Here is a 12,797-nt window from a genome sequence, read left to right on the forward strand (position 1 = left end):
TTTCTGTGACTGGCTTATTCCACTGAGCATAATGACCTCAAGGTTCATCCATGTTGTAGCACATGTCAGAATTTCCTTCTTTTTTGAGACTGAACAGTATACCGTTGTGGGTATATCCCACATTTTGTTTAACCATTCATTAGTCGAAGGACACTTGGGTGGCTTCCACAGTATGGCTTTTGCTAATAATGCTGCTGTGAACATGGGTGTACAAATATCTCTGAGTTCTGCTTTCAGTTCTTTTGGGTATATACCCAGAAGCGGGGTTTCTAGATCATGTGGTGATTCTTTTTTTTTTTTTTTTAATTTTTTTGAGGAACCTCCATCTTGTTTTCCATAGCAGCTATCCCTGTCTACATCCCCACCAACAGTGCACAAGGGTTCCAATTTCTCCACATCCTCGCCAACACTTGTTCTTTTCTGTTTTTCTGATAAGTAGCCATCCTAATGAGTGTGAGGTGGTATCTCATTGTGGTTTTGATTTGCATTTCCCTGTTGCTCAGTGACGTTATGCATCTTTTCATGCACTTATTGGCCATTCTTATATCTTCTTTGGAGAAATGTCTGTTCAAGCCCTTTGCCCATTTTTAATAGAAATTAGCTTTTTTCTTTTTTTTTTAAAGCAGGCTCCACGCTCAGCGCGGAGCCCAATGCAGGGCTTGAACCCATGACCCTGAGATCAAGACCTGAGCTGAGATCAAGAGTCAGATGCCTGACCAACTAAACCACCCAGGTGCCCCTAGAAATTAAAATATAATTAATCTCGATATAATATCTTACACATATGGAGAGGAAAATCCAATGAATGAAGAGTGTCATCATGGCACCTTCAAGTGTTTACCATTCCCACAACTTTTCTCTAGCTTTGGAGATTTTCATGATACAAGTAACCTATGAAAACACAAATCCCCTGTAGATTCATGGAATTCCATAAGAATCTATGGAGCACCTGGTAGGTGCCAGGCACTGAACCAGAGCAGGGAACCCAACACACAAACCGCCCCTCTTGGGGCACCAGCACCCCAAAAAACTCTAGCATCTCAAATTGCTTATTTGCTCCCCAGGCCTTACTGTAGGTTGTCATTTTTTTTTTTTAAGATTTTTATTTATTTATTTGACAGAGAGAGAGACAGCGAGAGAGGGAACACAAGCAGGGGGAGTGGGAGAGGGAGAAGCAGGCCTCCTGCGAAGCAGGAAACCTGATGCAGGGCTCGATCCCAGGACCCCGGGATCATGACCTGAGCCGAAGGCAGATGCCTAACGACTGAGCCACCCAGGCGCCCCTGTAGGTTGTCATTCTTATTTACTAATCTGTTTACTGGTTTTACATTTCTTCCCCCACACACCTCCTTCCACCCCCGCTAGACGGAACCCCATGAGCAGAGACTGCGGCCATCTTATTCAGTGCGTACCCCACTGCTATTTGTTGAACAAATGAATGTAAACTCCGTGTGAGCAGACTGTTTCCCTCAGCTCTGTATGGGGGTGCTTAGAACAGAGCCTGGCACATAGCAGGTGCTCAGAAATTATTTGTTCAATTCATGAAGGTAAGTCCCGAAAGGACAGGGACCGCCTGTTTCTCTCCACTCTAGCCCTAGCTCCCAGAACAGCACCCGGCACATAGTAGGTGCCCAATAAATATGCATTGACTGAATGAATGTAAGACCCAGGGGGACAAGGCAGAGACCTCTGTTTTTTTAGACTCTCTCCCTAGCTTCGAGAACCCTGCCTGGCACATAGTAGGTGCTCAGCAAACATGTGCCTTTGCACAGTGTTCCTCCCTCCCCCACCGCCTCTCTGACCCCGCCCTTAGCTGGGGGGTGGGGCTGGCCAGCGTCCCTCTGTGACGTCACAAAGGCCCTACCATGCCTCTGGCCTCAGTCCTCTTGCTGCTGTTGGGCCTGAGCGCCCACGGAGGCTGGGGCTGCCTGCAGTGTGACCACTCGGTGCAGGAGACCCTGAGGCAGCTGCGCTTCGCCCTCATCCCCAAGCGCTTCCATCCGGAGCAGCTGCAGGCGCGTGCCCGGGCCGTGCTGCTGGGCATGGAGGGGCCTTTCTTCCGGGACTACGCTCTGAACGCGTTTGTGGGGAAAGTGGGTGCGTGCTGGAGAGGGGAGGGTTCCTGGCACTGCGGGGGGACGGGGGAGGGGGAGGGACCCGTGGGGTTGCCCGAGGCTGGGTGGGAGACAGACGCTTTGGGGACTGCGTTCCCAAGAGGGGAAGGTGGGACCATTCCTGGAAGAAGATGGGGGTGTTCCCTGGCTCTCTGAGGGACCCACTGGAATTTCCTTCCCTCTTGCCCCCAGGGATAGATCGCCTGGAACATGTGGTGTCCTTTATCAAGAACCAAACAAGCCACTTAATGGTTAATTCTCTAAGAGGTAGGAGCTAAGAGGGAAAGCCTTTTCCCAGCCCCCTTCTCGGTCCTCCCTTTCCATGAGTCCACCTCGCCACCCCTTGATATTAAAGACAAAACAAAACAAAACACATGCATATAGCTTTTAGTGTGTGTCTGGCAGGGTTCTAAGTGTTTTACTCAAAAAAGTCGAGGGACAGTTCATCACTGTGGGTACTACTGTGATCTGCCCTTTACAGGGCGGATGACTGAGGCTCAGCGGAGTTAGGTGACTTGTCCCAAGTACACAGCTCAGACATTATATTCCTAACCACCGCCCCTGGGTGGCCCCAGGGAGGTTAGTCATTTGAGGGCCTTATGACGTTCCCCAGCAGAGGGCAGTAGAGGGCTCTGTGGATGTTTAACTTCTTTGTGCCTCAGTTTCCTAATCTGTAAAACGGGAATAATAGCACTCACCTCATGGGCACTGAGAAGTGTAAATGAGTTTGTGCATGTGCATTTAGAACAAAGCCAGGCAAACAGTAAGTGCTCAATAAATGTTAGCTATTAAGATTATGATGCTACCTGATTATGTTGCTGATCTGGCCCCTGTGCCTAGAGCAGAGGTTGGCAAAATACAGCTGGGGGCCAAATCCTTTTCCAGCCCCCTGTTTTTGTAAATAAAGTTTGTTGTTTTTTTTTTTTAAAGATTTTATTTATTTATTTGACAGAGAGAGACACAGCGAGAGAGGGAACACAAGCAGGGGGAGTGGGAGAGGGAGAAGCAGGCTTCCCGCTGAGCGGGGAGCCCGATGTAGGGCTCGATCCCAGGACCCTGGGATCATGACCTGAGCGGAAGGCAGACGCTTAACGACTGAGCCACCCAGGCGCCCCTGTAAATAAAGTTTTATTAGAACAATAATAATCTTTACATATTGTCTACAGTCGCTTTTGCTCTCCAAGGCAGAACTGAATAGTTGTGACAATGACCATCTAGCCCTCAAAGCTGAAAATATTTACCATCTGAACCTTAACAGACAAGGTTTAGAGCAGCAGGTCTCAACTCAGGCTGCACGCTGGAATCCCCTGGAGGACTTCTCAAACATTCCAGAAGCCCAGGCAGCAGCCAAGTTAATCAGAATATCAGGTGTTGGGCCTGAACATCAGGAATTTTAAAGCTCTAGTGGGAAGCAGTAATTAAAGCTCTCACCTTTCAGAAAGGTGATTTTTATATTTTGAGAAAAATTCAAATGGTTATAAAAGTTGCAGGAATAGTACAGTGAATCCCTATACACCATTTGTTCACATGTTAACACATGCCTTGTTTGTTCTGTGTGTGTGTGTGTGTGTGTACCCTTTAAGAGTTAGTGACACTTCAACCCTAATTTCTTCAATGGGGGATCTCCCAAGAGCAACGAAGGGTATTTTCTTGCACAATGAGTGGAACTAGGAAGTTTAATGCAAACTCCATACTATCCAATATCCAGTCCTCGAATTTCTCCAATGGTCACAGTCATGACTTCCACCACTACTTTTCTTCCAATCTTTGATCTGCTCTGGGATCATGCATTCGTTTGTCTTTTATGACACTGACATTTTTGAAGAGCTCTGGCCAATCATTTTCCCGACTATTATTATATCATTTAGGGGTCGGTCATGTTGGTGCCGAGAACCCAAGTGGCTGACTTAGCTGCTTGGTCTCCAGCCCCTCCGGAGGTCAAACCGCTACCACATGGCCCAAGCCCCCAATAAAGAAAGACACTTTTTTTTTTTTTTGGTAGGCTCCATGCCCAACGTGGGGCTCGAACTCACAACCCCGAGATTGAGTCACATGCTCTACCAACCAAGCCAGCCAGGCGTCCCCAGAAACATACTCTTCACAGGCAGGATATTCCAAGGACTTAGAGGAGCCAAACCTTTTTTTCGGAATGTGCAGGGTTTGGACAAGCCAGACCTGCTGAGTTAACCCTTTACTGCACAATATAAATGAGAACAAATACTATGGAGAAAATAACGCAGGGGCCAGGGGATAGGGGGTGCTAGGAGTAGGGTGGGGGCTGCAGTATAAAGTCAGGCAGCCAAGAGGGATGTCACTGACAAGTCAGCATGTGAGCAGACCTGAAGGATGGGGGGGAAGCCCCAGGAGGTAGAAGGCTGCAAGCAGGAAGAACAGCTAGTGCAAATCCTGAGATGGGCCTATCTTTGGCATATTCACAGAACTTCAAGGAAGCCAGGGAGGCTGGAGTGGAGAGAGGGAGAGATGTGGAAGATGAGGTCCTAGAGGTAAGGGGGTGGGGATGGGTAGATGCGGTAGAGCCTTCCAGGCCATGGTGAGGACTTTTGGCTTCTATTCTGGGTCACATGGGAGGGCTCTGAGCAGAAGGGGGATATGGATGAGCTTACTGTGGTTCTAAGAGCATCCCTCTGGTTGTGGAGAAGAGATTTGGGCAGGACATGGGGGAGCCTGGCAGACCAGCAAGAAGCTGCCACGGTGGCCCAGGCAAGAGATGATCATGGCTGGAACCAGGGTGGTAGCAGGGGATGGGGTGAGAGGAAGATAGTATTCCTGTCTAACTTGGATATATTTTTGTAAAGGTTTTATTTATATATTTGAGAGAGAGCACAAGAGGTGGGGAGGAGCAGAGGAAGAAGGAGAAGCAGAACCCCCGCTGAGCAGGGAGCCCAATGTGGGGCTCGATCCCAGGACCCTGAGACCATGACCTGAGCCGAAGGCAGACACTTATCCGACTGAGCCACCCAGGTGCCCTATTTGGATATTGAACAGACAGGTTTTGTTCATATGACATGCATGTTGACAGACTGCGTGCAGGATGTGAGAAAAAGGAGTCAAAGCACCAAGGACTGCGCTGAACAATTAGAATCAGGCACCTCCCATCTCCTAAGGTGTAGAAGACTCGGGGGTTGGGAGTAGGCTTGGAGGAGTCTATCAGGGTTCAGTTTTGGACTTACTGAGTATAAGGTGCCCATCAGACATCCAAGTGGAGTTCCTAAGTGGGGTATTTGGCTATATGCATCTGGACTTCAGTGAGCAATCTAGGCTAGGGAGATCAATGTGGGGGGAACTGGTATACAGAGAAAAACACTGATCATGGAAATATCATGCGAGGCATAAGCAGGAGTCACATGTAATTTTATACTCTCTAGTAGCCAGGTGTTTAAAAAGATACACAGAAGGGGCGCCTGGGTGGCTCAGTCGTTAAGCGTCTGCCTTCGGCTCAAGTCATGATCCCAGGGTCCTGGGATCGAGCCCCACGTCTGGCTCCCTGCTCCATGGGAAGCCTGCTTCTCCCTCTCCCACTCCTCCTGCTTGTGTTCCCTCTCTCGCACTGTGTCTGTCAAATAAATAAGTAAAATCTTTTTTAGTAAAATAAATAAAAATAAAAAGATACACAGAAGCAGGTGAAATTAATTTTCATATATTTTATTTAGCCCAATACCTAAATGACCATTTTGACATGCAAGCAACATAAAAATTATTGAGGTTTTTTACAGTTATTTTATTCATACCATGTCTTCAAACTCCAGCATACATTTTATACTAACGGCAAACCTCGATTCAGACTAGCCCATTTCGAGTACTCGGCAGCCATGCGGGCTGGTGGCTGCCATATTGGACAGTGCAGGTCTAGGTAATATACAAAGCCATGAAGCTGGATGAAATCAGCTGGATGAAGGAGTGAGTGTAGACAGAGTGGAGAGGAGAGCAGGTCAGAGGAAAGGAAAAGAGAGGTGACCAAGTCCATTCTACTACTTACCAGATCAGAAAACTGAGGCCAGTGGAAGGTGGTTTGTCCTAGGGCCCCACAGTGGATCAGAAGGAAGATGCAAGACCTCCCAGGCCACATTATTTGCCCAGTGGACCTGAGTAATACCCAGTCTTGGTTACTCCTGGTGAATGAAAAGGGGTTTCCTCATCTCTTTGAAGCTGCAGATGGGGTGGGCTTGCTGGGTGCCTCCCACCCCACAAGGATCTCTCTCTCTCTCTTTCTCTTTCTCTCTCTCCTCAGATGAGCCTCTGCTGGAGGAGCTGGTGGCTGTCAGGGAGAGAGTGATCAAGGAACTCAAGAAAGTTTTAAAATCATATGAACTGAAAGGTGCAGCATCTCTCTCCATCAAGCCCCTTCCCCTCTCCCCCATTATCACTTCATCCCCTTCTCCCACTTTCTCTCCCAGACTCCTTGCTCACCTCCCCTGTGACTCAGCCTTCTCTGCCTCTCCCCAATATTCCCTGCTCTCGTTTCCAGATTCACTTCTCCCTCCCCTGGTCCCTTCCCATTAAATTCTCAAATTGCTGTCCCGACTTAACTCACTTCAGCTCTTTTCTCTTGCAGCCTGCCATCGCAAAATTTGCCGTGAGTCCTGGATTTATTTTCTGTCCCTCCCTTCTCTACCCCTCTGCACCTCTTTAACCCTATCTCCCCCAAATCAAGCCCCGCTATCACCTACTCTATCTGGTGGTTCCCCCTCCCCAAAGCTATAGTATCTAGGGATATCTGATTTTTGAGGGCTTATGGAAGTGGTTGCAACCTGCAAAAAAGTATTTTGGGGGGATGTTAGGATGGGATAAGCGGGTCACAGTAACCAATAAACCCCACGTCTCAGTGGTTTAACAAAAGATTTAATTCTCTCTTACCCAAATTCCTTTGAGAGTTGAACTTTTCTTTTTTAAAAGATTTTATTTATTTGCCAGAGAGAGGGAGAGCACAAGCAGGGAGAGCAGCAGGCCAAGGGAGAGGCAGGGATCATGACCTGAGCTGAAGGTAGACGCTTAACCGACTGAGCTACCCAGGCATTCCGAGAGTTGAACTTTTCTTCCAAGCGGTAGCCCAGGGATATAGGCTGCACCTGTGTTGTGGCTTCTAAGCTAACTTCAGAAGGGAGAGAGACTAGGGAAAACTCCTATGGGAACTTGTTTGTCCTGGCTAGGGACATTGACCGCATCCCTCTGCCGCATCCCACTTTCCAATGGCCAGAACTCTGGTCACATGGTTGCAACCTACTGCAAAGGAGCCTGGGAAATGTAGTCTTTTTGTGTGGCAGGAAGAGGCAGAGACAGATGAGTGAGCATCTAGCCACACTATGTACAGGGGGATGCAAAACAGGAATATAGAAATGAAAGCATCCTGTTTGTAGACATTTAAAAAAATATTTGTTTAATTAATTAAATGTCTACAAACAAATGTTGGTCAACTGGACAACTGCAACTCAATTCAACTCTTCAATGATTATATAAAAATTTTTATTTTTTTTTTAAGATTTCATTTATTTATTTGAGAGAGAGCATGAGCACGAGTTGGGGGGAAGGACAGAGGTAGAAGCAGACCCCTCGCTGAGCAGGGAGCCCGATGCGGGACTCAATCCTGGGACTCCAGGATCATGACCTGAGCCGAAGGCAGACACTCAACCGACTGAGCCACCCAGGCGCCCTCAAAATTTTTATTTTATTTTTAAGATTTTATTTTTAAGTAATCTCTACACCCAATGTGGGGCTCAAACTTACAACCCCAAGATCAAGAGTCACACCCTCCATCGACTGAGCCAGCCAGGCACCCCTAAAAATTATTTTTAATGTGAATCAGTGCATTTTGCTCAGCTTCCTCTGCTGCACATGGGACCTCCAAATTCGGGAGGGCCAAGGAACTCTCCCTTCTCTTTCCCCTCTGCTTCCTGCTCCTTGCCAGACCTCTGATATCTGCCCTCATCGTACTTCTCCCTCCCCTCCTTTCCAGGCTTGCTAAAAGAAGAAGTCTTAGACTGTTTACATTGCCAGAAGATCAGTCCCAGGTGTATCAAAAAAAAGTACTGTTTTGGTAAGCTCCTGGGGGTCAGGGGAAGACAGAGATGCGTGAGAGATGAAGACAGCCATGACCCAGCAGATAGGGGTTTTGAGATCTCCCACTTGCTTACAGTGTGGCCCAGATGTTGCTCCACATTCTGAAATTTGCTTCCCCCCTACTGTTAAATGGGAAAACTCCTCTGTAACATTAAAATGTCTCTAATACCAGAATGGCAGGTGCTAGAAAAACATTTTTCTTTTTCACCAGTGTCATACCTGGGGAGTCCAGAAGGATCTGCTGAATTCATTCACTCAGTCAGTCATTCATTCAGAGATTTTTTAAAAATATTTTTTAAATTTTAAATAATCTGTACAATATCCTTATATCAGTGAGAATAGTACAGTGAACCCCCATATATCCATCAAGATTGAAAATCATGCTGTTCCCTCTCTCACACTGTTCCTCTCACTCCTTTATTTCAGTAAAGTCTTCAAGTTCACCTCCTCAAAGATGACTCCCTGATCACACTCTCTAAAGCAGCACTTTTTATCAAATTATGTTGACAATGGACATTCCTCCACATGTGCTTTACTTATTTATTGCCATGGTATTTTTTTTTTAAATAATCTCTCTATACCCAAACTGACATCTGCAAGATCAAGAGTCACATTCTCTGCCAACTGAGCCAGCCAGGCAGGCACCCCATTGCCATGGTATTTTAAAAGAAATCAAGCATTGTGAGATTTCACCCATAAATAGTGTGTGCCTCTAAAAATAAGGACATTTCCTACGTAACCATAATGCCATTCTCACACCCAAAAAACCTAGCAACAAGTCTTCAATATCAAGTAATTCTAAGTCCTTTTGCAACATCCCTAATTGTCCCCAAAATAGCTTTCGCAGCTGACTCGTACAAACCAGGACCCAATGAAAGGATTTCTCATATAATTGAACTGTAGGGTTTTTTCCACTTTTTTTTTAATCTAGAAGAGTTTCTCTTATCACCTCCCCCCCCCCCAAGACAATGAGGATTTGTCTTTGCAAAGAGGATTTGTCCATTTTCTCCTTTAGGATGGTGGTTAAACTACCAGGTATTTCGAGTACCCCATTATGCCCCCAAACTGAGTATCAGCAGAATGGAAGACAGATGGCTCATATTGCCCACATTTTAATGGGGTGAAGGGTTAACTAGGGTTTCTCAACCTTGGCAATACTGACAGTTGGGGCTGGATAGTCTTTGTTATAAGGGCTGTCCTGCGTATTGTAGGATGGTTCAGCAGCACCCCTAGCCTCTACCCCACTAAATGCCAGTAGTACTCCCCTAGCCAAAGTCATGACAATCATTTCTAGTCTCCAGACCTTTCCAAATGACCCCTGGGGGACAAAATTGTCCCCAGCTGAGAACCACTGTTAGACAATTACAGGAACGAATAAATGGATTGATTCCAGATTGCAAGTGTGCCCTAATGAAAACAAAACAGAAGAGTTTGAAAGAAAGTGCCTGGGGGAAAGGGAGGGGCGGTGCTAGTTTAGAGAGTGCAGATTGCAGGACCTCTTTAAAGAAGTGGTGTTTGAGATCTAGAGGAAGTGAGGGAGTAAGGAACAGTGTGAATGACAGAGGGAACAGCAAGCGCAAGGATCCAACATGGTTGAGCAACGAGAGGGAGGCTAGTGTGGCCAGAGCCAAATGAATGAAGAAGGGTATAGTAGCTAGCTAGTCACATGGTGACCAGATTGTGCAGGGCCTGGGGGGCCGTGGTGAGGATTTAGGCTTTTAATCTGAATGAGAGGCGAGTTTAGGGAAGGCTCTGCGGGAAGAGGCACTGGAGAGGGCGTAGGTGTTTGGCAAGCGCCCTCTGGCGGCCATATGGGGAACTGTAGGGCCAGGAGAAACAGAGAACACCGAGGGGAGGAGCTTTGATAGGAGCCTGGAGCAGGTCGATAGCCCAGGAGGTGGATCAGACGCTGGATACATGCTGAAGGTGGAGCCAAGAGGCTCTGCTGACAGAATGAAAGAGTCGGGGGGAGGGGACGATGGGAAGATGCCAAATGGGACTCCCAAGGATCTTCAGGGTCCCCAGCTAAGATGCAGGTTGACTTTCGTCTTGTCTTGAGATTGTCAGAATTTTGCATTTCATGTTCATGGGCAGTCGAACGACCCACGTCGTCCCCCCAACCACCTAGCCAACGAGTCGTGTTTAGCGCTGGGCTCTTCGCTGTCACTGGGGTGTGCTGGGTAGCCTGTCGGTGCTGCGAGGGCAGAGATGTTTGCCAGTGGGGTTCACGGAGGTATCCAGAGCACCTAAAACAGTGCCTGGGACACAGAATTTGAGGAATGGATGAATGCAGTCAGACCCCAGGAGAGGGCAGGGGGGACAGGTAGGGAGGAGGGAGTGAGAGGCTGAGGTTGCTGGGTGAGCAGGTGGGTGTGGGTGCCGGGCCAAGGAAGGGTGGTGACTTGGAAGTCAGGGTTGTCTCCCCCACGCCACCAGTTGACGGGCAGCCCCGCGTGGCCCTGCAGTACCAGGAGGTGGGGGAGAACCTGCAGAATGGTGGTGCTGTCATTGCTGTTTTTCTGGCTATTCTTGCCTTCGGGGTCATCGTGGCTTCGTGAGTCATCCCTGCCCTCTCCTGAGGCTCCCAAATGCCCCACCGGGCCCCACAAAAATGTCCCTGCCCTGTATCAGCCACGGTGTCATTTGGGAATCTCCTCCTCACTCACTTTGTCTCTGCCTCTCCTTCCTTCTCTCCATCTCTTCTTTTCCCAGCCCCCATCTCTGTCTGTCTGTCCATCTCTCCTTCTCTCTCACCTCCTCTTCCTCTCACCCCTGGACCACCTTATGTCTTTCCTGGGTCCTCAGCACTTTTGCCTCTCTGGGTCTCTTCCTCCATAAAGAAAAATACATTAAAAATTGTATTTCCTGCATGTGCTGGATGAAGACAGATGTCATCCGAGCTGAATTCATTATTATATATTCTTCTTCACCATTTTCGTTATATTAATTTATTCTGTTCTGCTTTTCAAATGAAAACATTTCCATTGGGCCCCAAGCACTGAGCCCATGGTGCCGAGGGGAGAAGTGGACCTCACCCTCCTCTCTGCCTACCTGTTGCCCCCTCCAGCCCCTCTCCTCTTCCCTCAGGCCCCTTTTCTGTAGGTCTCTGCCTTCTCCACCTGCCCCTCACCCTCCTTTCCCAGCGCCTGGTGGTGAGTTAAATCAGCACTCAGCACAATGAATGTCTGCTCCCACTGTGAGCTTGTTCAGTCTGTGTCCTCTTCTCTCTCCCTCTCTCTGCCTCTCCCACTGGGCTTTCTCCTCCCCTCCCCTGTCCCAGTCTCAATCCTGCTGTCCCCCCCTACCCTGCCTCCCAGGTTGAATCCCTCCCACCTCGCCTCTCTTTCTCCAGTACCTTCCCCACTGCTCTCTCCCCCTCCCCCATGTTCGAACCTCTCCCCCCCTTTCTTCGCTAGGTCTTTATTTCTGTCTCGAATCTTGTTTCTCTCTCCCTAAGCCTCTTGCTCAAGGTCTGTCTTGCCCCTCTGTCTCTATGGCATCCTTGGTATTCCTTGGCTCATGGCTTCCCTCCGATCTCTGCCCACCCATCTCCCCTCTTCAGATGGCTTTTTCCTCCACATCTATGTCTCTGATCACCCTCTTCTTCTCCTATGAGGACACCAGTCTTTGAATGTAGGGTCCATCCTAAATCCCGAATGATCTCATCTTACCTTAACTTAATTACATCCGCAAAGACCCTATTTCCAAACAAGGTCACATTCACAGGTCCTGGGGATTAGGACTTGGATATATCTGGGGGGAGTGGGCGGGGCGGGGGGACACAGTTCAATTCAGCACACCTGCTTCTCTCTTTTCCTCATTTCCTTCTCCTTCTGTCTTTCCCTTCTCCATGAGTCTCTCGCCCTATATCTGTGTCTTTCAGAGTCTCCTCGTCTTTCCCACTCTGTTTTCACATTTTACCCTCACTCCCAGTCCCAAATTTCTCTCCTCCTCATTCATGTACCAACACTGATTGGCTGAGAAACCTGGAAATCTGCCCAGATACCCGTGATGTCACAGGCTGAACCAAATAAGGCTGATGATTGGAGAGAAGTGGTTTTTGGGGGGGGGGGGGGGGGGTGGTTGACCTGGAGGGACCTGAAGTTCTCTTTGTAACCTCCAGGCTTTTTCTCTCTGACCAGGGCTATTATGTACAGGCAAAACCGAAAACTCCTGCTGCAGTAGGGCGGTGGTATGGGGGTCTGTAAGGGGAAAGGAAAAGAAGTTTAATAAAGTCCATGACAAATTCCTCAATGTCTCTGTCAGTTTCTGGAGGACCCTCCTCCCAGTTGGTGTCTAGCTCTGGATACCCAACTGGGTGCTCCTCAAGGGTTGGGACAAGGTCTCACTCATCTGTAGGTACCAGTTACCCTACATCAAAGTAGAAGTGATTTGAGCCATCAAGAGTAATAGACAACCTACAATGAGAGCTTGAAAGGAGGAATGCATCCTAAAGGAGATAACACCAGTGGGTCCCTCAAGGATGGTCTGGAAGAGAGACAGCAGTAGTCAACGCAGAGAATACACGTTCCCCTCCCTCTCTGAACTAAATTTTCACCCTCCGTGTTCCTGAATAGATTCAGATACATTTTCTTTTTTTTTTTTTTA

General features: G+C 48.1%; 1 protein-coding gene across 1 annotated transcript; it reads left to right on the top strand.

The window, feature by feature from the left end:
* Positions 1-1,865: 1,865 nt before the first annotated feature.
* Positions 1,866-12,374, top strand: IZUMO2 (IZUMO family member 2). Its single transcript, XM_021681443.1, has 7 exons — positions 1,866-2,097; positions 2,307-2,381; positions 6,364-6,450; positions 6,688-6,708; positions 8,086-8,166; positions 10,626-10,743; positions 12,332-12,374. Exons 1-7 carry the CDS (start codon positions 1,866-1,868, stop codon positions 12,372-12,374), a joined length of 657 nt encoding a protein of 218 aa, XP_021537118.1.
* The last annotated feature ends 423 nt before the right edge of the window (positions 12,375-12,797 follow it).

The sequence above is a fragment of the Neomonachus schauinslandi genome, chromosome 16 (assembly GCF_002201575.2).
Source record: "Neomonachus schauinslandi chromosome 16, ASM220157v2, whole genome shotgun sequence".
In the NCBI taxonomy this organism is placed as follows: domain Eukaryota; kingdom Metazoa; phylum Chordata; class Mammalia; order Carnivora; family Phocidae; genus Neomonachus; species Neomonachus schauinslandi.

Bases quoted from the DNA above. Each gene is read 5' to 3' on its own strand.
- IZUMO2 (XM_021681443.1), top strand. From the start codon at position 1,866: ATGCCTCTGGCCTCAGTCCTCTTGCTGCTGTTGGGCCTGAGCGCCCAC. The intron at 2,098-2,306 runs GTGCGTGCTGGA...TCTTGCCCCCAG, and splicing joins CGCGTTTGTGGGGAAAGTGG to GGATAGATCGCCTGGAACAT. The intron at 6,451-6,687 runs GTGCAGCATCTC...TTTCTCTTGCAG, and splicing joins AAAATCATATGAACTGAAAG to CCTGCCATCGCAAAATTTGC.